The 25,267-nt window shown below is 46.7% G+C and overlaps 1 protein-coding gene across 1 annotated transcript in view; it reads right to left on the bottom strand.

The window, feature by feature from the left end:
- Positions 1-25,267, bottom strand: part of LOC140377342 (voltage-dependent T-type calcium channel subunit alpha-1I-like) — a 302,547-nt gene that overhangs the window by 135,840 nt on the left and 141,440 nt on the right. Inside the window, exon 9 of the mRNA XM_072462718.1 lies at positions 225-376. Coding sequence (XP_072318819.1) covers positions 225-376 — 152 coding nt within the window. The remainder of the gene's footprint in view (positions 1-224; positions 377-25,267) is intronic.

Below are 25,267 nucleotides of genomic sequence, written 5' to 3'. Positions count from 1 at the left end.
CCAGTGGTTTTCATCCTTTGTGATGTTTGGATGCTAAAGCCAACACTGAGTATTAGTGCTCATGTGTGGAACAGAACCAGCTTTTAGAAAGTACGTGTTCTGATCACCAACACTGGAACGGTCAGATTATCTGGGATTGAAATGTGCATTATTTTTCTTTAGTATGAGTCTCTAATTTGACCCTGGCGACAACACAGTCACTTTGCCACAGCGTTTTCCTGTACCTGATGATGACGATGATGCCGTCGAACACGTTGTACGGGTTCCTCAGGTAGCTGAAGGACCCGAAGGCGGTGATTTTGAGGATCATCTCCAGAGAGAACATACTGGTGAACACGATGTTACAGATCTCCAACACGTTCGTCAACTCGTCCGGCTGGAACACAAAAGAAAACCAAATCAATGGATATTAACAAAAGAAATGTGAAACGTTTGTAAGGTTTTTGACGTCTTTGCCCGTGAATGTTTTGGTTGAGGTTCAAGTCTTGCACAAAACATGAATGGACCATAAAATAAATATCAAGATTAGTTTTTGTTCATTTTTAAGTCCAGACAATGCACTTCAACAAAGAACTTGACCAGGATTCAGGTTAAAGGTGACATTTTGGTGTCAGAAGACATCATATTTACTCATAATGTGTTAAGTGCTATGTCAGAGGTGTTCATTTTTCACATATGTCGGGAACAGAATCCAGAACCTTCTCACTGTGAGGCGAGAGTTCTAACCTCTGACAAGCCAAAAGTCCCAAAAGTGCAGAAAACCCACCAGAGTTTTACTTGTAGTTAGTTTAGTTTTTAAGTGTGATTGACGGTGAAACAGCGTTCACTTTCACAGCTCTCACACCTTCAGCACTTTGGCAAGAACACTTCAGGTTAAAATTATCAATCAAGACATGAAATAATTTGGGATGTTCTGATTTTTTGGGATTAAACTAGAATATTTTCAATGTGTCAGCCTTACATTGATTGCTTCTCTTTAGACTTTTGAAGGTGCTCTAGGAAACTCTTGGACTAGAATGTTCCACAGTATGGCGTTACACATATTACTTTGTCCTGAGGGCTGTTATCCTCCTCAATCAAACTGTCCTGGTTCTGATTGATTAGTTCATTTCAATGTATTTTCCATGGGCAGTATATATAAAACATTTAAAAAAAACTTGTTGCAGATTATTTGTCGAACTCGAAATGGAAATCACTCTGATGAAGTGTCATAGCAGGGCTTTTCAACCTAAGGCCCGGGGGCCAAATCAGGCCCGCCAAGCAATCTAATCACGTTCTGCCATGTCTCTGACTGTAAAATGCCACTCACGTTAATGTAATCGTCTTTTTATAGATCACAAACGTAACGTGAAAGCCATGTACAGCATATATTTTGTTATCTGTTTAATTTAGCTTTACCAGTGTTGACCTGCTGCTTATCGACTCGTTCCACGGCTCGTTTGTTCACTTTTTTCAAATGTAGCTCTATGGACGATTGGCACATCCGACTGACATTTTTGATGTTCAAACCTGAGCTCTACTCGACTGTGGAACCTTCCTGACAACGATCTCCATTTTCTATTGCCAGTAAAGTGATTATATGATCATTCACGCCCCAATCACGCTCCGATGAACTGATGAACCGTCCTGGGGCTGAATGAAGTGGCCACAGCAGTATTTCCAACCACCAATCACACTAAACACCATTAAAACACAACTATTCATCGAGACAAACGACACATGCATGAACCAGGGAGAGGCTTCGTCACTTTCGAAAGGTGGATTTTTTTACTTTACTGTTGTTTTAAAGACAGAAAAATAGGTTTCCACAGAGCCACTAAAACCAGCCTGAACACCCTGAACAGCCGAGGTACATGTTAAGGTATGTGTGATTATCTGTCACTAGAATATTCCCCCTTCTAGTTATGAAACCTATAGTTACATTTTCCAAAACGTAGAGATCAAACCTTCACCACGGCACCTTCACATCACTGTAACGTTTAAGGACTTTAAAAGAGAAAGGAAGTCATCTCCAAAACCAGTAAATTAAGATAATTACATTAGTTAGACGTCTGTAAAAGCTTACAAAGAGCAGCGAGTTCATTAAAAATCTATTGTGAATCTTCAGATATAATTATCCTCACACTCCCTCGTCGCCGACTCAGGTTTGGCACTGCATTGTTGGCGGCTTCTCCTCAATCTCTATATTTGAATCCTCTTTGCTGCTCCTGTCAAAACGCAGACATGTAGAGCCTCTTCCAGGACACACTTTCTGGGACAAACCCAGCGGAGATAAACGGTTGTTGTGTAACGGGTGATAAGAGGCAATAGCTAACTTCAAGCAATATTTTATAACGTTTTCTGATTCAGGTCATATTTGTGGTACTTGGTAAAACAAAACTAAAGCGTCTTGTTGTGTCTCACTTAAGAATGCATGATTTTCAAGGCAATTCTCAGCAATAAAACCCCTGTAATTGAATAAATAGCAATAAGATAAGATAAGACAATCCTTTATTGTCCCACATGGGGAAATTTCATTGTTGCAACGCAGGTAAATACAGAGGTAGACACAGAAGAAAAGAACAGATCACTTATAGGAAGTTTGAAAAACACTCTCAGTAGAAGATCTCTTATAAACAAAAACTCCCATAGACAAAACCTCCCATTTCCCAACAAGGGATGGAGGGGAAAAATAATAATAAAGACAAAAATAAATAAATAAATACCATTGCATGTGATCACGACAGTAATTGCACATGAATACTTACAGTCGTACTGTGGAACATTCCAATAAATCCATAACTTTTGTGCCCTTATACATTTAAATTTAGAGCCAGTTGGATGTATTGTATGTATTGCTAGGTTTCAGGTGGCATCACAACATTTAGACATTACAATTTCATTGAACTGATTTCTGACTGACAGATGCTGGGGTATAGGTTTTAAACCACTGGATTTAGAGAGACTTTCGGAATGGAGAGTTGTCATGAGAACCAAAACACCTAATCACGACATAGACAGCGTGGAAATTGTGTCAAAATTGTATGTAACTAAGAATAAATCAGCATTAAAATGTTGATCTTGAATCTGGGGAAACAGATACAGTCAGTCAAGTTTATGAAAGTCTTACTTTCTGGTTTTGTATTCAGAACATGCTTAGTGATGGACTACATTCAGTTAATGCCGTTTAGCTAAAGGGTCAAATTTACACATTCACCACATTAAATTGGAATTAAACCAGGACTGAACCTGGAACTAAACCTGGACAAGATAAGGACTAAACAAGGACATGAAGGAGACTAAACCAAGTCCATATTAGGACTCAATTAGGACCAGTTTAGAGTGTAAAGTTAGACCTGCCTAGTTCAATATGAGTAATAGTGACAAAGGGTTAATCAATAATATAAGCTTTGTTTTTCCTCCGAGACCTGGTTCCATTCTGTTTCATTGCTGTTGTTCTCGTTGTTTTAGGTCGACTGGTTTTGTCAATGACATTTTTGTCCTGTTTACATTCCTTTAGAATACTATATAGTCCATGTTTTGAACCAATTTAACCCTCATTTTCTCCAGTTTAGCTTTGTAATAAGTCCTTTTGAAAGCAGATCTTTTTTTGATGGAGCACTTGGTTGGATCTGAACCCATTTTATTTCCCACAAACTCGTCTGACATTTCACACAGCGCAGAACTAAAATCAATGCCGTATCGTTCGCTCTGTTTACCGCCGCGCTCCCTGGGATCTGCAGTGTTTTGTGGACGCTAACGAGAGCTGCTGAGCTCAGTGAAACCGCGGCTAATGATGCGTCCACACTGTTAGCCGCGACGCTAACGGTGAGTGATGCTAGCAGGCCGGCCCCACAGTCGTTACATCTGAGGAAGTGTGAAACATGCCGGACGAGCTGATGGAGAGAGGACCAGACATAATGGCAGTAAGTAAATGGAGAAATACTGACAAGAACTACAGACACACAGAGGTGGAGTAACGTGAAAGTAACTTCAACTAAATATAAAGTATAAAGAAGTGGTTCTTTTATAAAGTTCTGCTTCAGACTTGTACTTATTTGGTGCTAATTTAGACCCAGTTTAGTCTTGATGTGGACTTGGTTTGGTCCTGTTTTACTCCAGGTTTAATTCGAGTCGAGTCCTGGTTTCAATCCTGTTTAAATTCTGGTTTAGTCCTGGTTTATCCGGTTTTAAGTCCTGGTTTAGTTCTGTCTAGTCTTGATTTAGTCTGGTTTCAATCCTGGTTTTAATACGATTTCAATCCTGGTTTAGATCTGGTTTCACCGGTTTCAGTCCAGGTTTAGTCCTGGTTTAGTCAATGTTTAGTCCTGGTTTAGTCAATGTTTAGTCCTGGTTTAGTCAATGTTTAGTCCTGGTTTACTCAAGGTTTAGACGTGGTTTAGTCCTGGTTACATACTGTTTTAGTTCAGGTCAAATCTTTAAAAATAATCATGTTCATTACATTTACCGTATTTTCCAGACTATGTTCCGGGGTGCAACTTATACTCCAGAGCGACTTATATGTGATAATATTAACTCGTTATTTTCACACTGGCAACCACATTTTACATGTTGATTATTTTCACACCGACAACCACAAGAGGGCGCTCTAGGCTCTAAGCGACACAGAAGAAGAATCTGCACTTCCTCTTCCTCTGGAGTTTGTGGAGTTGTTTAGAAGTGACACAGAGGAAGAAGAATTCAATGGATTTAGTGATTTGGGGTAAAACTGATGCTTTGCTAAACTTGTTAGCATGTTCTTTATGCTATAGTTATCTGTTAGCATGTTCTTTATGCTATAGTTATCTGTTAGCATGTTCTTTATGCTATAGTTATCTGTTAGCATGTTCTTTATGCTATAGTTATCTGAAGTTATCTCTACTGTAAGAAACCTTGGAGTCTTATTTGACCAGGAGCTCTCATTTAAAGCTCATATAAATCAAGCTTGTAAAACAGCCTATTTCCATTTGCGCAACAAGAGCCAAAATCAGAAGAATCCTGCCTAAAAGTGATGCCGAAAAACTTATCCATGCATTTGTAACGACTAGATTAGACTACTGTAACTCCTGCTCGCAGCGTGTCCTAAAAGCTCCATAAAAAGCTTTCAACTGGTTCAAAATGCAGCAGCAAGATTACTAACAGGAACAAAAAGAAGAGAGCACATTACGCCGGTGCTGGAGTCTCTTCACTGGCTCCCGTCGAGTTTAGAATCAAATTAAAAATTCTACTCTTGAGCTACAAAGCCATAAATGACATGGCCCCATCCGACCTCAAAGATGCTATAGAACCATATCATCCAAACAGAGCTCTTCACTCTCAGAATGCCGGCCTTCTGGTGGTGCCAAGAGTCTCTAAAAGTACTGTAGGAGGTAGAGCGTTTAGCTACCAAGCTCCTGTGTTATGGAATCAGCTCCTGACCCATGTTAAATATGCTGACACAGTCTCTTCATTTAAGTCCAGGCTTAAAACGTTCCTCTTCGAAATCGCTTATGGTCAGACTAGTTAGGAACAGAAACATAAACCCACAGCTTCAGCTACGCTGCCCTAGGAGTAACTGTGCTGGGGGAAGTATGACAGCTTGAGCACTATCCTCTTCTTCTGACTACTTATGCTATCAAACAATATTTATTTTTTAATTCCACTTGCAAATTGTTCACCGCCTTCTTTTTCTTTCTCTCACTCCTGAGGACCTGTGGACCCAGATGCCCCTCTCCTGGTGAAGTGGTCCCTGCCCTGTGTGGTCGGTCCCTCATCTGCCTGAACAGTGGGTCCAGCTCGCCTCCGACGGTCCCTCATCTGCCTGAACAGTGGGTCCAGCTCGCCTCCGACGGTCCCCCATCTGCCTGAAGAGTGGGTCCAGCTCCAGTCTCCTCGTATCCGTCTGTCCGTCTGTGAGAGTCGGATCTCTCCTTCACTGGAACTCCTCCAGGTTTCTACGCTTTTTTCCCAAAGAGGTTTTTTTGTAGTTTTTCCTGGCCGAGAAGGAGAGTCTAAGGACAGAGGACCCTGGGACATCGTCCCTCGCCACCACAGACATTGTCTGACTCCATCGCCACCACAGACATAGTTGATTCATTTCTCCCTGTGGCCCTCAGAGGCAACTGTTGTTGTGATTTTGGGCCTTACAAAAATAAATTGATTTGATTTGAATAACTGTTCATATGTTACGTTAACATACCAGACACTTACCACAGTTCTGTCTGTGCCTCATGTAGCTGAAGGTGTTAGCGTTAGCATACGTCATGTAGCTGAAGGTGTTAGCGTTAGCATACGTCATGTAGCTGAAGGTGTTAGCGTTAGCATACGTCATGTAGCTGAAGGTGTTAGCGTTAGCATACGTCATGTAGCTGAAGGTGTTAACGTTAGCATACGTCATGTAGCTGAAGGTGTTAGCGTTAGCATACGTCATGTAGCTGAAGGTGTTAGCGTTAGCATACGTCATGTAGCTGAAGGTGTTAGCGTTAGCATACGTCATGTAGCTGAAGGTGTTAACGTTAGCATACGTCATGTAGCTGAAGGTGTTAGCGTTAGCATACGTCATGTAGCTGAAGGTGTTAGCGTTAGCATACGTCATGTAGCTGAAGGTGTTAGCGTTAGCATACGTCATGTAGCTGAAGGTGTTAGCGTTAGCATACGTCATGTAGCTGAAGGTTTTAGCATTAGCATACGTCATGTAGCTGAAGGTATTAGCGTTAGCATACGTCATGTAGCTGAAGGTGTTAGCGTTAGCATACGTCATGTAGCTGAAGGTGTTAGCGTTAGTATACGTCATGTAGCTGAAGGTGTTAGCGTTAGCATACGTCATGTAGTTGAAGGTTTTAGTATACGTCATGTAGCTGAAGGTGTTAGCGTTAGCATACGTCATGTAGCTGAAGGTGTTAGCGTTAGCATACGTCATGTAGCTGAAGGTGTTAGCGTCAGCATACGTCATGTAGCTGAAGGTGTTAGCGTTAGCATACGTCATGTAGCTGAAGGTGTTAGCGTTAGCATACGTCATGTAGCTGAAGGTGTTAGCGTCAGCATATGTCATGTAGCTGAAGGTGTTAGCATTAGCATACGTCATGTAGCTGAAGGTGTTAGCGTTAGCATACGTCATGTAGCTGAAGGTGTAAGTGTTAGCATACGTCATGTAGCTGAAGGTGTTAGCGTTAGCATACGTCATGTAGCTGAAGGTGTTAGCGTTAGCATACGTCATGTAGCTGAAGGTGTTAGCGTTAGCATACGTCATGTAGCTGAAGGTGTTAGCGTTAGCATACGTCATGTAGCTGAAGGTGTTAGCGTTAGCATACGTACACCTATTCACCATGTTCTCTCATCTGTTATTGTTTTAAACTGCATTTCAAGATCAAATGTCTGTTTCCCCCAAAAATGCGACTTATATATGTTTTTTTCTTCTCTATTATGCATTTTTTGGATGGTGCGGCTTATATCTCCCACAGGTCCCTGCCTCCGTCTGAAATCATTCTCTCTCTTTGTAGAATGCGAGCACAATCCTAAAACTGGACTTGTGTTGAAATCGGACATTTATCCAGATCCTCCTCCACAAAGCTCTTCATCTCCTTCAGTCCAATAATAATGACACTGCTGTTGCCATAGAGACGCCTGATCGTATTCAGATCAAATTGCTGAAAACAGCTGCCGCCGCTTTGACACATCAGTTATGAGGATTTTCACCGTGACGCAACAGCACTTTGTTTTGGTCGTGTTAAAAAGATGTGGCTGATGCAAACTGCCACCACGGCGGAGCAAATAATGGTCGTATAATGATTTGACAATATCAAAGGTGCACAATGTTTTTACAGTTGTACAATGTAGGTGTATTAGGTCATGCTCACTGTGGTAACTGCCAACAAAAAGTCTTAAAACAAAAGATTCCTCTTCTGTAAGATCCCCAAAGACCCCGTTTGTCCATAAATGTGGGACTGTGGTCAGGAGGGACCAGTGGACTCACTCCAGACTGAGCAGTTTGTTTCAGGTCGTTAGCAGCTGGTTAATGCTTGTTTACATATTATTGCGTGGCTAAATGCTAATAAACGTTTTAATGAGCCTCATTTCCAACATTTTATTTGAACACAAAGTCCGTGCTCTTGAAAGCTATGAGCCCAGAATGTCTGTCTTCTTCAAGTTTCGTACACATATCATAAGTAACGTGACTGAAACAAAAAGGATATGATTTTGTTGGTGTTGGCGTTATCTCAATTGTCAAGTGCTACTTCCGCTCAGTAAACCAGTCAGCGTAAACCATTTCCTCCTCAATTCTCTGTGGGATTTTTGTTGGGTTGTCATTATTTCATGTCAATATGATCCTGACTCTGACTCTGACGGAGATGGTGAACAAGTAATCATGAATTCGATGCACACTTCACATCAGGAGGTGATACGTTACATCTGTCAGAACTCGTCAGATGGAAACACGGGGCAGCTACATGTAGCAGTGTTTCATCTGAAAGCAATAATCAAGCTTGTCTGCATTAGTATAAAAAAGGCATAACTGATTTTATTTGAAAGATTGTAAAGCCGTGAACATTTGCTTACAACTATTAATCACCAGATGAGATTTATATTTGTGACGTGTGAGGTCAACATTCCTATAGAAACAGAGAGAGTATTTGAATCAGAGCTGGGACTCCACTGAACACATCTCATGTCATGCTCTCTCCATTAAACAACTCAAGTCTCCGTGGCAGCGTGTATTTTTAGCCCTCGCCCACCACGGCAGCATCGGGCCAGCGGGGGCAGTAGAGAGACAGCAGCGCTGACACGGAGACAAAGCAGAGCGATCAGGAGAGGCTTTAAAGAGCAGTTTGAGAGTGGGTTTCAGCTGTGACAGCGCCGTGAGCTCTGTGTGTTAGCGGTGTGTGATCTCTGTGTGTTAGCGCCGTGAGCTCTGTGTGTTAGCGGTGTGTGATCTCTGTGTGTTAGCGCTGTGAGCTCTGTGTGTGTTAGCGGTGTGTGATCTCTGTGTGTTAGCGCTGTGAGCTCTGTGTGTTAGCGCTGTGAGCTCTGTGTGTTAGCGGTGCGTGTTCTCTGTGTGTTAGCGGTGTGATCTCTGTGTGTTAGCGGTGTGATCTCTGTGTATTAGCGGTGTGTGTTCTCTGTGTGTGTTAGCGGTGTGTGATCTCTGTGTGTGTTAGCGGTGTGTGTTCTCTGTGTGTTAGCGGTGTGTGTTCTCTGTGTGTTAGCGGTGTGATCTCTGTGTGTTAGCGGTGCGTGTTCTCTGTGTGTTAGCGGTGTGATCTCAGTGTGTTAGCGGTGTGATCTCTGTGTGTTAGCGGTGTGTGTTCTCTGTGTGTGTTAGCGGTGTGTGATCTCTGTGTGTGTTAGCGGTGTGTGATCTCTGTGTGTGTTAGCGGTGTGTGTTCTCTGTGTGTTAGCGGTGTGTGTTCTCTGTGTGTGTTAGCGGTGTGATCTCTGTGTGTTAGCGGTGTGTGTTCTCTGTGTGTTAGCGGTGTGATCTCTGTGTGTTAGCGGTGTGTGTTCTCTGTGTGTGTTAGCGGTGTGATCTCTGTGTGTTAGCGGTGTGTGATCTCTGTGTGTTCTCTGTGTGTGTTCTCTGTGTGTTAGCGGTGTGTGATCTCTGTGTGTTAGCGGTGTGTGATCTCTGTGTGTTAGCGGTGTGTGATCTCTGTGTGTTAGCGGTGTGTGATCTCTGTTTGTTAGCGGTGTGTGATCTCTGTGTGTTAGCGGTGTGTGATCTCTGTGTGTTAGCGGTGTGTGTTAGCGGTGTGATCTCTGTGTGTTAGCGATGTGTGATCTCTGTGTGTTAGCGGTGTGTGTTCTCTGTGTGTGTTAGCGGTGTGTGTTCTCTGTGTGTGTTAGCGGTGTGTGTTAGCGGTGTGATCTCTGTGTGTTAGCGATGTGTGATCTCTGTGTGTGTTAGCGGTGTGATCTCTGTGTGTTAGCGATGTGTGATCTCTGCTTGTTAGCGGTGTGCGTTCTCTATATGTGTTTGCGGTATGTGATCTCTGTGTGTTTGCGGTGTGTGATCTCTGTGTGTGTTAGCGGTGTGTGATCTCTGTGTGTATTAGCGGTGTGTGATCTCTGTGTGTTGGCGGTGTGTGATCTCTGTGTGTTAGCGCTGTGATCTCTGTGTGTGTTAGCGGTGTGTGTTCTCTGTGTGTTTGCGGTGTGTGATCTGTGTGTGTGTTAGCGGTGTGTGAGCTCTGTGTGTTAGCGGTGTGTGAGCTCTGTGTGTTAGCGCTGTGAGCTCTGTGTGTTAGCGGTGTGATCTCTGTGTATTAGCGGTGTGTGTTCTCTGTGTGTGTTAGCGGTGTGTGATCTCTGTGTGTGTTAGCGGTGTGTGTTCTCTGTGTGTTAGCGGTGTGTGTTCTCTGTGTGTTAGCGGTGTGATCTCTGTGTGTTAGCGGTGCGTGTTCTCTGTGTGTTAGCGGTGTGATCTCAGTGTGTTAGCGGTGTGATCTCTGTGTGTTAGCGGTGTGTGTTCTCTGTGTGTGTTAGCGGTGTGTGATCTCTGTGTGTGTTAGCGGTGTGTGATCTCTGTGTGTGTTAGCGGTGTGTGTTCTCTGTGTGTTAGCGGTGTGTGTTCTCTGTGTGTGTTAGCGGTGTGATCTCTGTGTGTTAGCGGTGTGTGTTCTCTGTGTGTTAGCGGTGTGATCTCTGTGTGTTAGCGGTGTGTGTTCTCTGTGTGTGTTAGCGGTGTGATCTCTGTGTGTTAGCGGTGTGTGATCTCTGTGTGTTCTCTGTGTGTGTTCTCTGTGTGTTAGCGGTGTGTGATCTCTGTGTGTTAGCGGTGTGTGATCTCTGTGTGTTAGCGGTGTGTGATCTCTGTGTGTTAGCGGTGTGTGATCTCTGTTTGTTAGCGGTGTGTGATCTCTGTGTGTTAGCGGTGTGTGATCTCTGTGTGTTAGCGGTGTGTGTTAGCGGTGTGATCTCTGTGTGTTAGCGATGTGTGATCTCTGTGTGTTAGCGGTGTGTGTTCTCTGTGTGTGTTAGCGGTGTGTGTTCTCTGTGTGTGTTAGCGGTGTGTGTTAGCGGTGTGATCTCTGTGTGTTAGCGATGTGTGATCTCTGTGTGTGTTAGCGGTGTGATCTCTGTGTGTTAGCGATGTGTGATCTCTGCTTGTTAGCGGTGTGCGTTTTCTATATGTGTTTGCGGTATGTGATCTCTGTGTGTTTGCGGTGTGTGATCTCTGTGTGTGTTAGCGGTGTGTGATCTCTGTGTGTATTAGCGGTGTGTGATCTCTGTGTGTTGGCGGTGTGTGATCTCTGTGTGTTAGCGCTGTGATCTCTGTGTGTGTTAGCGGTGTGTGTTCTCTGTGTGTTTGCGGTGTGTGATCTGTGTGTGTGTTAGCGGTGTGTGAGCTCTGTGTGTTAGCGGTGTGTAAGCTCTGTGTGTTAGCGCTGTGAGCTCTGTGTGTTAGCGGTGTGATCTCTGTGTATTAGCGGTGTGTGTTCTCTGTGTGTGTTAGCGGTGTGTGATCTCTGTGTGTGTTAGCGGTGTGTGTTCTCTGTGTGTTAGCGGTGTGTGTTCTCTGTGTGTTAGCGGTGTGATCTCTGTGTGTTAGCAGTGCGTGTTCTCTGTGTGTTAGCGGTGTGATCTCAGTGTGTTAGCGGTGTGATCTCTGTGTGTTAGCGGTGTGTGTTCTCTGTGTGTGTTAGCGGTGTGTGATCTCTGTGTGTGTTAGCGGTGTGTGATCTCTGTGTGTGTTAGCGGTGTGTGTTCTCTGTGTGTTAGCGGTGTGTGTTCTCTGTGTGTGTTAGCGGTGTGATCTCTGTGTGTTAGCGGTGTGTGTTCTCTGTGTGTTAGCGGTGTGATCTCTGTGTGTTAGCGGTGTGTGTTCTCTGTGTGTGTTAGCGGTGTGATCTCTGTGTGTTAGCGGTGTGTGATCTCTGTGTGTTCTCTGTGTGTGTTCTCTGTGTGTTAGCGGTGTGTGATCTCTGTGTGTTAGCGGTGTGTGATCTCTGTGTGTTAGCGGTGTTTGATCTCTGTGTGTTAGCGGTGTGTGATCTCTGTTTGTTAGCGGTGTGTGATCTCTGTGTGTTAGCGGTGTGTGATCTCTTTGTGTTAGCGGTGTGTGTTAGCGGTGTGATCTCTGTGTGTTAGCGATGTGTGATCTCTGTGTGTTAGCGGTGTGTGTTCTCTGTGTGTGTTAGCGGTGTGTGTTCTCTGTGTGTGTTAGCGGTGTGTGTTAGCGGTGTGATCTCTGTGTGTTAGCGATGTGTGATCTCTGTGTGTGTTAGCGGTGTGATCTCTGTGTGTTAGCGATGTGTGATCTCTGCTTGTTAGCGGTGTGCGTTCTCTATATGTGTTTGCGGTATGTGATCTCTGTGTGTTTGCGGTGTGTGATCTCTGTGTGTGTTAGCGGTGTGTGATCTCTGTGTGTATTAGCGGTGTGTGATCTCTGTGTGTTGGCGGTGTGTGATCTCTGTGTATTAGCGCTGTGATCTCTGTGTGTGTTAGCGGTGTGTGTTCTCTGTGTGTTTGCGGTGTGTGATCTGTGTGTGTGTTAGCGGTGTGTGAGCTCTGTGTGTTAGCGGTGTGTGAGCTCTGTGTGTTAGCGCTGTGAGCTCTGTGTGTTAGCGGTGTGATCTCTGTGTATTAGCGGTGTGTGTTCTCTGTGTGTGTTAGCGGTGTGTGATCTCTGTGTGTGTTAGCGGTGTGTGTTCTCTGTGTGTTAGCGGTGTGTGTTCTCTGTGTGTTAGCGGTGTGATCTCTGTGTGTTAGCGGTGCGTGTTCTCTGTGTGTTAGCGGTGTGATCTCAGTGTGTTAGCGGTGTGATCTCTGTGTGTTAGCGGTGTGTGTTCTCTGTGTGTGTTAGCGGTGTGTGATCTCTGTGTGTGTTAGCGGTGTGTGATCTCTGTGTGTGTTAGCGGTGTGTGTTCTCTGTGTGTTAGCGGTGTGTGTTCTCTGTGTGTGTTAGCGGTGTGATCTCTGTGTGTTAGCGGTGTGTGTTCTCTGTGTGTTAGCGGTGTGATCTCTGTGTGTTAGCGGTGTGTGTTCTCTGTGTGTGTTAGCGGTGTGATCTCTGTGTGTTAGCGGTGTGTGATCTCTGTGTGTTCTCTGTGTGTGTTCTCTGTGTGTTAGCGGTGTGTGATCTCTGTGTGTTAGCGGTGTGTGATCTCTGTGTGTTAGCGGTGTGTGATCTCTGTGTGTTAGCGGTGTGTGATCTCTGTTTGTTAGCGGTGTGTGATCTCTGTGTGTTAGCGGTGTGTGATCTCTGTGTGTTAGCGGTGTGTGTTAGCGGTGTGATCTCTGTGTGTTAGCGATGTGTGATCTCTGTGTGTTAGCGGTGTGTGTTCTCTGTGTGTGTTAGCGGTGTGTGTTCTCTGTGTGTGTTAGCGGTGTGTGTTAGCGGTGTGATCTCTGTGTGTTAGCGATGTGTGATCTCTGTGTGTGTTAGCGGTGTGATCTCTGTGTGTTAGCGATGTGTGATCTCTGCTTGTTAGCGGTGTGCGTTTTCTATATGTGTTTGCGGTATGTGATCTCTGTGTGTTTGCGGTGTGTGATCTCTGTGTGTGTTAGCGGTGTGTGATCTCTGTGTGTATTAGCGGTGTGTGATCTCTGTGTGTTGGCGGTGTGTGATCTCTGTGTGTTAGCGCTGTGATCTCTGTGTGTGTTAGCGGTGTGTGTTCTCTGTGTGTTTGCGGTGTGTGATCTGTGTGTGTGTTAGCGGTGTGTGAGCTCTGTGTGTTAGCGGTGTGTGAGCTCTGTGTGTTAGCGCTGTGAGCTCTGTGTGTTAGCGGTGTGATCTCTGTGTATTAGCGGTGTGTGTTCTCTGTGTGTGTTAGCGGTGTGTGATCTCTGTGTGTGTTAGCGGTGTGTGTTCTCTGTGTGTTAGCGGTGTGTGTTCTCTGTGTGTTAGCGGTGTGATCTCTGTGTGTTAGCAGTGCGTGTTCTCTGTGTGTTAGCGGTGTGATCTCAGTGTGTTAGCGGTGTGATCTCTGTGTGTTAGCGGTGTGTGTTCTCTGTGTGTGTTAGCGGTGTGTGATCTCTGTGTGTGTTAGCGGTGTGTGATCTCTGTGTGTGTTAGCGGTGTGTGTTCTCTGTGTGTTAGCGGTGTGTGTTCTCTGTGTGTGTTAGCGGTGTGATCTCTGTGTGTTAGCGGTGTGTGTTCTCTGTGTGTTAGCGGTGTGATCTCTGTGTGTTAGCGGTGTGTGTTCTCTGTGTGTGTTAGCGGTGTGATCTCTGTGTGTTAGCGGTGTGTGATCTCTGTGTGTTCTCTGTGTGTGTTCTCTGTGTGTTAGCGGTGTGTGATCTCTGTGTGTTAGCGGTGTGTGATCTCTGTGTGTTAGCGGTGTTTGATCTCTGTGTGTTAGCGGTGTGTGATCTCTGTTTGTTAGCGGTGTGTGATCTCTGTGTGTTAGCGGTGTGTGATCTCTTTGTGTTAGCGGTGTGTGTTAGCGGTGTGATCTCTGTGTGTTAGCGATGTGTGATCTCTGTGTGTTAGCGGTGTGTGTTCTCTGTGTGTGTTAGCGGTGTGTGTTCTCTGTGTGTGTTAGCGGTGTGTGTTAGCGGTGTGATCTCTGTGTGTTAGCGATGTGTGATCTCTGTGTGTGTTAGCGGTGTGATCTCTGTGTGTTAGCGATGTGTGATCTCTGCTTGTTAGCGGTGTGCGTTCTCTATATGTGTTTGCGGTATGTGATCTCTGTGTGTTTGCGGTGTGTGATCTCTGTGTGTGTTAGCGGTGTGTGATCTCTGTGTGTATTAGCGGTGTGTGATCTCTGTGTGTTGGCGGTGTGTGATCTCTGTGTGTTAGCGCTGTGATCTCTGTGTGTGTTAGCGGTGTGTGTTCTCTGTGTGTTTGCGGTGTGTGATCTGTGTGTGTGTTAGCGGTGTGTGAGCTCTGTGTGTTAGCGGTGTGTGAGCTCTGTGTGTTAGCGCTGTGAGCTCTGTGTGTTAGCGGTGTGTGATCTCTGTGTGTTAGCGCTGTGAGCTCTGTGTGTTAGCGGTGTGTGATCTCTGTGTGTTAGCGCTGTGAGCTCTGTGTGTGTTAGCGGTGTGTGATCTCTGTGTGTTAGCGGTGTGTGATCTCTGTGTGTTCTCTGTGTGTGTTCTCTGTGTGTTAGCGGTGTGTGATCTCTGTGTGTTAGCGGTGTGTGATCTCTGTGTGTTAGCGGTGTGTGATCTCTGTGTGTTAGCGGTGTGTGATCTCTGTTTGTTAGCGGTGTGTGATCTCTGTGTGTTAGCGGTGTGTGATCTCTGTGTGTTAGCGGTGTGTGTTAGCGGTGTGATCTCTGTGTGTTAGCGATGTGTGATCTCTGTGTGTTAGCGGTGTGTGTTCTCTGTGTGTGTTAGCGGTGTGTGTTCTCTGTGTGTGTTAGCGGTGTGTGTTAGCGGTGTGATCTCTGTGTGTTAGCGATGTGTGATCTCTGTGTGTGTTAGCGGTGTGATCTCTGTGTGTTAGCGATGTGTGATCTCTGCTTGTTAGCAGTGTGCGTTCTCTATATGTGTTTGCGGTATGTGATCTCTGTGTGTTTGCGGTGTGTGATCTCTGTGTGTGTTAGCGGTGTGTGATCTCTGTGTGTATTAGCGGTGTGTGATCTCTGTGTGTTGGCGGTGTGTGATCTCTGTGTGTTAGCGCTGTGATCTCTGTGTGTGTTAGCGGTGTGTGTTCTCTGTGTGTTTGCGGTGTGTGATCTGTGTGTGTGTTAGCGGTGTGTGAGCTCTGTGTGTTAGCGGTGTGTGAGCTCTGTGTGTTAGCGCTGTGAGCTCTGTGTGTTAGCGGTGTGTGATCTCTGTGTGTTAGCGCTGTGAGCTCTGTGTGTTAGCGGTGTGTGATCTCTGTGTGTTAGCGCTGTGAGCTCTGTGTGTTAGCGGTGTGTGATCTCTGTGTGTTAGCGCTGTGAGCTCTGTGTGTGTTAGCGGTGTGTGATCTCTGTGTGTTAGCGCTGTGAGCTCTGTGTGTTAGCGCTGTGAGCTCTGTGTGTTAGCGCTGTGAGCTCTGTGTGTTAGCGGTGCGTGTTCTCTGTGTGTTAGCGGTGTGATCTCTGTGTGTTTGCGGTGTGATCTCTGTGTGTTCTCTGTGTGTGTTCTCTGTGTGTTAGCGGTGTGTGTTCTCTGTGTGTTAGCGGTGTGATCTCTGTGTGTTAGCGGTGTGTGTTCTCTGTGTGTGTTAGCGGTGTGATCTCTGTGTGTTAGCGGTGTGTGATATCTGTGTGTTAGCGCTGTGAGCTCTGTGTGTTAGCGCTGTGAGCTCTGTGTGTTAGCGCTGTGAGCTCTGTGTGTTAGCGGTGCGTGTTCTCTGTGTGTTAGCGGTGTGATCTCTGTGTGTTTGCGGTGTGATCTCTGTGTGTTCTCTGTGTGTGTTCTCTGTGTGTTAGCGGTGTGTGTTCTCTGTGTGTTAGCGGTGTGATCTCTGTGTGTTAGCGGTGTGTGTTCTCTGTGTGTGTTAGCGGTGTGATCTCTGTGTGTTAGCGGTGTGTGATCTCTGTGTGTTCTCTGTGTGTGTTCTCTGTGTGTTAGCGGTGTGTGATCTCTGTGTGTTAGCGGTGTGTGATCTCTGTGTGTTAGCGGTGTGTGATCTCTGTGTGTTAGCGGTGTGTGATCTCTGTGTGTTAGTGGTGTGTGATCTCTGTGTGTTAGCGGTGTGTGTTAGCGGTGTGATCTCTGTGTGTTAGCGATGTGTGATCTCTGTGTGTTAGCGGTGTGTTTTCTCTGTGTGTGTTAGCGGTGTGTGTTCTCTGTGTGTGTTAGCGGTGTGTGTTAGCGGTGTGATCTCTGTGTGTTAGCGATGTGTGATCTCTGTGTGTGTTAGCGGTGTGATCTCTGTGTGTTAGCGATGTGTGATCTCTGCTTGTTAGCGGTGTGCGTTCTCTATATGTGTTTGCGGTGTGTGATCTCTGTGTGTGTTAGCGGTGTGTGATCTCTGTGTGTTAGCGGGGTGTGATCTCTGTGTGTTAGCGCTGTGATCTCTGTGTGTTAGCGGTGTGTGTTCTCTGTATGTTAGCGGTGTGTTCTCTGTGTGTGTTAGCTGTGTGTGTTCTCTGTGTGTTTGCGGTGTGTGATCTGTGTGTGTGTTAGCGGTGTGTGAGCTCTGTGTGTGTTAGCGGTGTGTGATCTCTGTGTGTGTTAGCGGTGTGTGTTCTCTGTGTGTGTTAGTGGTGTGTGATCTCTGTGTGTGTTAGCGGTGTGTGATCTCTGTGTGTGTTAGCGGTGTGTGTTCTCTATGTGTGTTAGCGGTGTGTGATCTCTTTGTGTGTTAGCGGTGTGTGTTCTCTGTGTGTGTTAGCGTTGTGTGATCTCTGTGTGTGTTAGCGCTGTGATCTCTGTGAGTTAGCGGTGTGTGTTCTCTGTGTGTTAGCGGTGTGTTCTCTGTGTGTGTTAGCGGTGTGTGTTCTCTGTGTGTTTGCGGTGTGTGATCTCTGTGTGTTTTAGCGGTGTGTGTTCTCTGTGTGTTAGCGGTGTGTGTTCTCTGTGTGTGTTAGCGGTGTGATCTCTGTGTGTTAGCGGTGTGTGTTCTCTGTGTGTTAGCGGTGTGATCTCTGTGTGTTAGCGGTGTGTGTTCTCTGTGTGTGTTAGCGGTGTGATCTCTGTGTGTTAGCGGTGTGTGATCTCTGTGTGTTCTCTGTGTGTGTTCTCTGTGTGTTAGCGATGTGTGATCTCTGTGTGTTAGCGGTGTGTGATCTCTGTGTGTTAGCGGTGTGTGATCTCTGTGTGTTAGTGGTGTGTGATCTCTGTGTGTTAGCGGTGTGTGATCTCTGTGTGTTAGCGGTGTGTGTTCTCTGTGTGTGTTAGCGGTGTGTGTTCTCTGTGTGTGTTAGCGGTGTGTGTTAGCGGTGTGATCTCTGTGTGTTAGCGATGTGTGATCTCTGTGTGTGTTAGCGGTGTGATCTCTGTGTGTTAGCGATGTGTGATCTCTGCTTGTTAGCGGTGTGCGTTCTCTATGTGTGTTTGCGGTATGTGATCTCTGTGTGTTTGCGGTGTGTGATCTCTGTGTGTGTTAGCGGTGTGTGTTCTCTGTGTGTGTTAGCGGTGTGTGATCTCTGTGTGTTAGCGGTGTGTGATCTCTGTGCTTTAGCGGTGTGTGATCTCTGTGTGTTAGCGGTGTGTGTTAGCGGTGTGATCTCTGTGTGTTAGCGATGTGTGATCTCTGTGTGTTAGCGGTGTGTGTTAGCGGTGTGTGTTCTCTGTGTGTGTTAGCGGTGTGTGTTAGCGGTGTGATCTCTGTGTGTTAGCGATGTGTGATCTCTGTGTGTGTTAGCGGTGTGATCTCTGTGTGTTAGCGATGTGTGATCTCTGCTTGTTAGCGGTGTGCGTTCTCTATATGTGTTTGCGGTATGTGATCTCTGTGTGTTTGCGGTGTGTGATCTCTGTGTGTTAGCGGTGTGTTCTCTGTGTGTGTTAGCGGTGTGTGTTCTCTGTGTGTTAGCGGTGTGTGATCTCTGTGTGTTAGCGCTGTGAGCTCTGTGTGTTAGCGGTGTGATCTCTGTGTGTGTTAGCGGTGTGATCTCTGCTTGTTAGCGGTGTGCGTTCTCTATATGTGTTTGCGGTATGTGATCTCTGTGTGTTTGCGGTGTGTGATCTCTGTGTTTGTTAGCGGTGTGTGATCTCTGTGTGTTAGCGGTGTGTGATCTCTGTGTGTTCTCTGTGTGTGTTCTCTGTGTGTTAGCGGTGTGTGATCTCTGTGTGTTCTCTGTGTGTGTTCTCTGTGTGTTAGCGGTGTGTGATCTCTGTGTGTTAGCGGTGTGTGATCTCTGTGTGTTAGCGGTGTGTGATCTCTGTGTGTTAGCGGTGTGTGATCTCTGTTTGTTAGCGGTGTGTGATCTCTGTGTGTTAGCGGTGTGTGATCTCTGTGTGTTAGCGGTGTGTGTTAGCGGTGTGATCTCTGTGTGTTAGCGATGTGTGTTCTCTGTGTGTTAGCGGTGTGTGTTCTCTGTGTGTGTTAGCGGTGTGTGTTCTCTGTGTGTGTTAGCGGTGTGTGTTAGCGGTGTGATCTCTGTGTGTTAGCGATGTGTGATCTCTGTGTGTGTTAGCGGTGTGATCTCTGTGTGTTGGCGGTGTGTGATCTCTGTGTGTTAGCGCTGTGATCTCTGTGTGTGTTAGCGGTGTGTGTTCTCTGTGTGTTTGCGGTGTGTGATCTGTGTGTGTGTTAGCGGTGTGTGAGCTCTGTGTGTTAGCGGTGTGTGAGCTCTGTGTGTTAGCGCTGTGAGCTCTGTGTGTTAGCGGTGTGTGATCTCTGTGTGTTAGCGCTGTGAGCTCTGTGTGTTAGCGGTGTGTGATCTCTGTGTGTTAGCGCTGTGAGCTCTGTGTGTTAGCGGTGTGTGATCTCTGTGTGTTAGCGCTGTGAGCTCTGTGTGTGTTAGCGGTGTGTGATCTCTGTGTGTTAGCGCTGTGAGCTCTGTGTGTTAGCGCTGTGAGCTCTGTGTGTTAGCGCTGTGAGCTCTGTGTGTTAGCGGTGCGTTTTCTCTGTGTGTTAGCGGTGTGATCTCTGTGTGTTTGCGGTGTGATCTCTGTGTGTTCTCTGTGTGTGTTCTCTGTGTGTTAGCGGTGTGTGTTCTCTGTGTGTTAGCGGTGTGATCTCTGTGTGTTAGCGGTGTGATCTCTGTGTGTGTTAGCGGTGTGATCTCTGTGTGTTAGCGGTGTGTGATCTCTGTGTGTTCTCTGTGTGTGTTCTCTGTGTGTTAGCGGTGTGTGATCTCTGTGTGTTAGCGGTGTGTGATCTCTGTGTGTTAGCGGTGTGTGATCTCTGTGTGTTAGCGGTGTGTGATCTCTGTGTGTTAGTGGTGTGTGATCTCTGTGTGTTAGCGGTGTGTGTTAGCGGTGTGATCTCTGTGTGTTAGCGATGTGTGATCTCTGTGTGTTAGCGGTGTGTTTTCTCTGTGTGTGTTAGCGGTGTGTGTTCTCTGTGTGTGTTAGCGGTGTGTGTTAGCGGTGTGATCTCTGTGTGTTAGCGATGTGTGATCTCTGTGTGTGTTAGCGGTGTGATCTCTGTGTGTTAGCGATGTGTGATCTCTGCTTGTTAGCGGTGTGCGTTCTCTATATGTGTTTGCGGTGTGTGATCTCTGTGTGTGTTAGCGGTGTGTGATCTCTGTGTGTTAGCGGGGTGTGATCTCTGTGTGTTAGCGCTGTGATCTCTGTGTGTTAGCGGTGTGTGTTCTCTGTATGTTAGCGGTGTGTTCTCTGTGTGTGTTAGCGGTGTGTGTTCTCTGTGTGTTTGCGGTGTGTGATCTGTGTGTGTGTTAGCGGTGTGTGAGCTCTGTGTGTGTTAGCGGTGTGTGATCTCTGTGTGTGTTAGCGGTGTGTGTTCTCTGTGTGTGTTAGCGGTGTGTGATCTCTGTGTGTGTTAGCGGTGTGTGATCTCTGTGTGTGTTAGCGGTGTGTGTTCTCTATGTGTGTTAGCGGTGTGTGATCTCTTTGTGTGTTAGCGGTGTGTGTTCTCTGTGTGTGTTAGCGTTGTGTGATCTCTGTGTGTGTTAGCGCTGTGATCTCTGTGAGTTAGCGGTGTGTGTTCTCTGTGTGTTAGCGGTGTGTTCTCTGTGTGTGTTAGCGGTGTGTGTTCTCTGTGTGTTTGCGGTGTGTGATCTCTGTGTGTTTTAGCGGTGTGTGTTCTCTGTGTGTTAGCGGTGTGTGTTCTCTGTGTGTGTTAGCGGTGTGATCTCTGTGTGTTAGCGGTGTGTGTTCTCTGTGTGTTAGCGGTGTGATCTCTGTGTGTTAGCGGTGTGTGTTCTCTGTGTGTGTTAGCGGTGTGATCTCTGTGTGTTAGCGGTGTGTGATCTCTGTGTGTTCTCTGTGTGTGTTCTCTGTGTGTTAGCGGTGTGTGATCTCTGTGTGTTAGCGGTGTGTGATCTCTGTGTGTTAGCGGTGTGTGATCTCTGTGTGTTAGTGGTGTGTGATCTCTGTGTGTTAGCGGTGTGTGATCTCTGTGTGTTAGCGGTGTGTGTTCTCTGTGTGTGTTAGCGGTGTGTGTTCTCTGTGTGTGTTAGCGGTGTGTGTTAGCGGTGTGATCTCTGTGTGTTAGCGATGTGTGATCTCTGTGTGTGTTAGCGGTGTGATCTCTGTGTGTTAGCGATGTGTGATCTCTGCTTGTTAGCGGTGTGCGTTCTCTATGTGTGTTTGCGGTATGTGATCTCTGTGTGTTTGCGGTGTGTGATCTCTGTGTGTGTTAGCGGTGTGTGTTCTCTGTGTGTGTTAGCGGTGTGTGATCTCTGTGTGTTAGCGGTGTGTGATCTCTGTGCTTTAGCGGTGTGTGATCTCTGTGTGTTAGCGGTGTGTGTTAGCGGTGTGATCTCTGTGTGTTAGCGATGTGTGATCTCTGTGTGTTAGCGGTGTGTGTTAGCGGTGTGTGTTCTCTGTGTGTGTTAGCGGTGTGTGTTAGCGGTGTGATCTCTGTGTGTTAGCGATGTGTGATCTCTGTGTGTGTTAGCGGTGTGATCTCTGTGTGTTAGCGATGTGTGATCTCTGCTTGTTAGCGGTGTGCGTTCTCTATATGTGTTTGCGGTATGTGATCTCTGTGTGTTTGCGGTGTGTGATCTCTGTGTGTTAGCGGTGTGTTCTCTGTGTGTGTTAGCGGTGTGTGTTCTCTGTGTGTTAGCGGTGTGTGATCTCTGTGTGTTAGCGCTGTGAGCTCTGTGTGTTAGCGGTGTGATCTCTGTGTGTGTTAGCGGTGTGATCTCTGCTTGTTAGCGGTGTGCGTTCTCTATATGTGTTTGCGGTATGTGATCTCTGTGTGTTTGCGGTGTGTGATCTCTGTGTTTGTTAGCGGTGTGTGATCTCTGTGTGTTAGCGGTGTGTGATCTCTGTGTGTTCTCTGTGTGTGTTCTCTGTGTGTTAGCGGTGTGTGATCTCTGTGTGTTCTCTGTGTGTGTTCTCTGTGTGTTAGCGGTGTGTGATCTCTGTGTGTTAGCGGTGTGTGATCTCTGTGTGTTAGCGGTGTGTGATCTCTGTGTGTTAGCGGTGTGTGATCTCTGTTTGTTAGCGGTGTGTGATCTCTGTGTGTTAGCGGTGTGTGATCTCTGTGTGTTAGCGGTGTGTGTTAGCGGTGTGATCTCTGTGTGTTAGCGATGTGTGTTCTCTGTGTGTTAGCGGTGTGTGTTCTCTGTGTGTGTTAGCGGTGTGTGTTCTCTGTGTGTGTTAGCGGTGTGTGTTAGCGGTGTGATCTCTGTGTGTTAGCGATGTGTGATCTCTGTGTGTGTTAGCGGTGTGATCTCTGTGTGTTGGCGGTGTGTGATCTCTGTGTGTTAGCGCTGTGATCTCTGTGTGTGTTAGCGGTGTGTGTTCTCTGTGTGTTTGCGGTGTGTGATCTGTGTGTGTGTTAGCGGTGTGTGAGCTCTGTGTGTTAGCGGTGTGTGAGCTCTGTGTGTTAGCGCTGTGAGCTCTGTGTGTTAGCGGTGTGTGATCTCTGTGTGTTAGCGCTGTGAGCTCTGTGTGTTAGCGGTGTGTGATCTCTGTGTGTTAGCGCTGTGAGCTCTGTGTGTTAGCGGTGTGTGATCTCTGTGTGTTAGCGCTGTGAGCTCTGTGTGTGTTAGCGGTGTGTGATCTCTGTGTGTTAGCGCTGTGAGCTCTGTGTGTTAGCGCTGTGAGCTCTGTGTGTTAGCGCTGTGAGCTCTGTGTGTTAGCGGTGCGTTTTCTCTGTGTGTTAGCGGTGTGATCTCTGTGTGTTTGCGGTGTGATCTCTGTGTGTTCTCTGTGTGTGTTCTCTGTGTGTTAGCGGTGTGTGTTCTCTGTGTGTTAGCGGTGTGATCTCTGTGTGTTAGCGGTGTGATCTCTGTGTGTGTTAGCGGTGTGATCTCTGTGTGTTAGCGGTGTGTGATCTCTGTGTGTTCTCTGTGTGTGTTCTCTGTGTGTTAGCGGTGTGTGATCTCTGTGTGTTAGCGGTGTGTGATCTCTGTGTGTTAGCGGTGTGTGATCTCTGTGTGTTAGCGGTGTGTGATCTCTGTGTGTTAGTGGTGTGTGATCTCTGTGTGTTAGCGGTGTGTGTTAGCGGTGTGATCTCTGTGTGTTAGCGATGTGTGATCTCTGTGTGTTAGCGGTGTGTTTTCTCTGTGTGTGTTAGCGGTGTGTGTTCTCTGTGTGTGTTAGCGGTGTGTGTTAGCGGTGTGATCTCTGTGTGTTAGCGATGTGTGATCTCTGTGTGTGTTAGCGGTGTGATCTCTGTGTGTTAGCGATGTGTGATCTCTGCTTGTTAGCGGTGTGCGTTCTCTATATGTGTTTGCGGTGTGTGATCTCTGTGTGTGTTAGCGGTGTGTGATCTCTGTGTGTTAGCGGGGTGTGATCTCTGTGTGTTAGCGCTGTGATCTCTGTGTGTTAGCGGTGTGTGTTCTCTGTATGTTAGCGGTGTGTTCTCTGTGTGTGTTAGCGGTGTGTGTTCTCTGTGTGTTTGCGGTGTGTGATCTGTGTGTGTGTTAGCGGTGTGTGAGCTCTGTGTGTGTTAGCGGTGTGTGATCTCTGTGTGTGTTAGCGGTGTGTGTTCTCTGTGTGTGTTAGCGGTGTGTGATCTCTGTGTGTGTTAGCGGTGTGTGATCTCTGTGTGTGTTAGCGGTGTGTGTTCTCTATGTGTGTTAGCGGTGTGTGATCTCTTTGTGTGTTAGCGGTGTGTGTTCTCTGTGTGTGTTAGCGTTGTGTGATCTCTGTGTGTGTTAGCGCTGTGATCTCTGTGAGTTAGCGGTGTGTGTTCTCTGTGTGTTAGCGGTGTGTTCTCTGTGTGTGTTAGCGGTGTGTGTTCTCTGTGTGTTTGCGGTGTGTGATCTCTGTGTGTTTTAGCGGTGTGTGTTCTCTGTGTGTTAGCGGTGTGTGTTCTCTGTGTGTGTTAGCGGTGTGATCTCTGTGTGTTAGCGGTGTGTGTTCTCTGTGTGTTAGCGGTGTGATCTCTGTGTGTTAGCGGTGTGTGTTCTCTGTGTGTGTTAGCGGTGTGATCTCTGTGTGTTAGCGGTGTGTGATCTCTGTGTGTTCTCTGTGTGTGTTCTCTCTGTGTTAGCGGTGTGTGATCTCTGTGTGTTAGCGGTGTGTGATCTCTGTGTGTTAGCGGTGTGTGATCTCTGTGTGTTAGTGGTGTGTGATCTCTGTGTGTTAGCGGTGTGTGATCTCTGTGTGTTAGCGGTGTGTGTTCTCTGTGTGTGTTAGCGGTGTGTGTTCTCTGTGTGTGTTAGCGGTGTGTGTTAGCGGTGTGATCTCTGTGTGTTAGCGATGTGTGATCTCTGTGTGTGTTAGCGGTGTGATCTCTGTGTGTTAGCGATGTGTGATCTCTGCTTGTTAGCGGTGTGCGTTCTCTATGTGTGTTTGCGGTATGTGATCTCTGTGTGTTTGCGGTGTGTGATCTCTGTGTGTGTTAGCGGTGTGTGTTCTCTGTGTGTGTTAGCGGTGTGTGATCTCTGTGTGTTAGCGGTGTGTGATCTCTGTGTGTTAGCGGTGTGTGATCTCTGTGTGTTAGCGGTGTGTGTTAGCGGTGTGATCTCTGTGTGTTAGCGATGTGTGATCTCTGTGTGTTAGCGGTGTGTGTTAGCGGTGTGTGTTCTCTGTGTGTGTTAGCGGTGTGTGTTAGCGGTGTGATCTCTGTGTGTTAGCGATGTGTGATCTCTGTGTGTGTTAGCGGTGTGATCTCTGTGTGTTAGCGATGTGTGATCTCTGCTTGTTAGCGGTGTGCGTTCTCTATATGTGTTTGCGGTATGTGATCTCTGTGTGTTTGCGGTGTGTGATCTCTGTGTTTGTTAGCGGTGTGTGATCTCTGTGTGTTAGCGGTGTGTGATCTCTGTGTGTTCTCTGTGTGTGTTCTCTGTGTGTTAGCGGTGTGTGATCTCTGTGTGTTAGCGGTGTGTGATCTCTGTGTGTTAGCGGTGTGTGATCTCTGTGTGTTAGTGGTGTGTGATCTCTGTGTGTTAGCGGTGTGTGATCTCTGTGTGTTAGCGGTGTGTGTTCTCTGTGTGTGTTAGCGGTGTGTGTTCTCTGTGTGTGTTAGCGGTGTGTGTTAGCGGTGTGATCTCTGTGTGTTAGCGATGTGTGATCTCTGTGTGTGTTAGCGGTGTGATCTCTGTGTGTTAGCGATGTGTGATATCTGCTTGTTAGCGGTGTGCGTTCTCTATGTGTGTTTGCGGTATGTGATCTCTGTGTGTTTGCGGTGTGTGATCTCTGTGTGTGTTAGCGGTGTGTGTTCTCTGTGTGTGTTAGCGGTGTGTGATCTCTGTGTGTTAGCGGTGTGTGATCTCTGTGTGTTAGCGGTGTGTGATCTCTGTGTGTTAGCGGTGTGTGTTAGCGGTGTGATCTCTGTGTGTTAGCGATGTGTGATCTCTGTGTGTTAGCGGTGTGTGTTCTCTGTGTGTGTTAGCGGTGTGTGTTAGCGGTGTGATCTCTGTGTGTTAGCGATGTGTGATCTCTGTGTGTGTTAGCGGTGTGATCT

This window comes from Eucyclogobius newberryi, unplaced genomic scaffold (genome assembly GCF_026437365.1).
Source record: "Eucyclogobius newberryi isolate DKJ021-1_F unplaced genomic scaffold, fEucNew1.0.hap1 SCAF_4, whole genome shotgun sequence".
Taxonomy (NCBI): Eukaryota; Metazoa; Chordata; class Actinopteri; order Gobiiformes; family Gobiidae; genus Eucyclogobius; species Eucyclogobius newberryi.
Note: the sequence above shows the minus strand (reverse complement) of the source record. Positions and strands in the feature narration are given on the sequence as shown.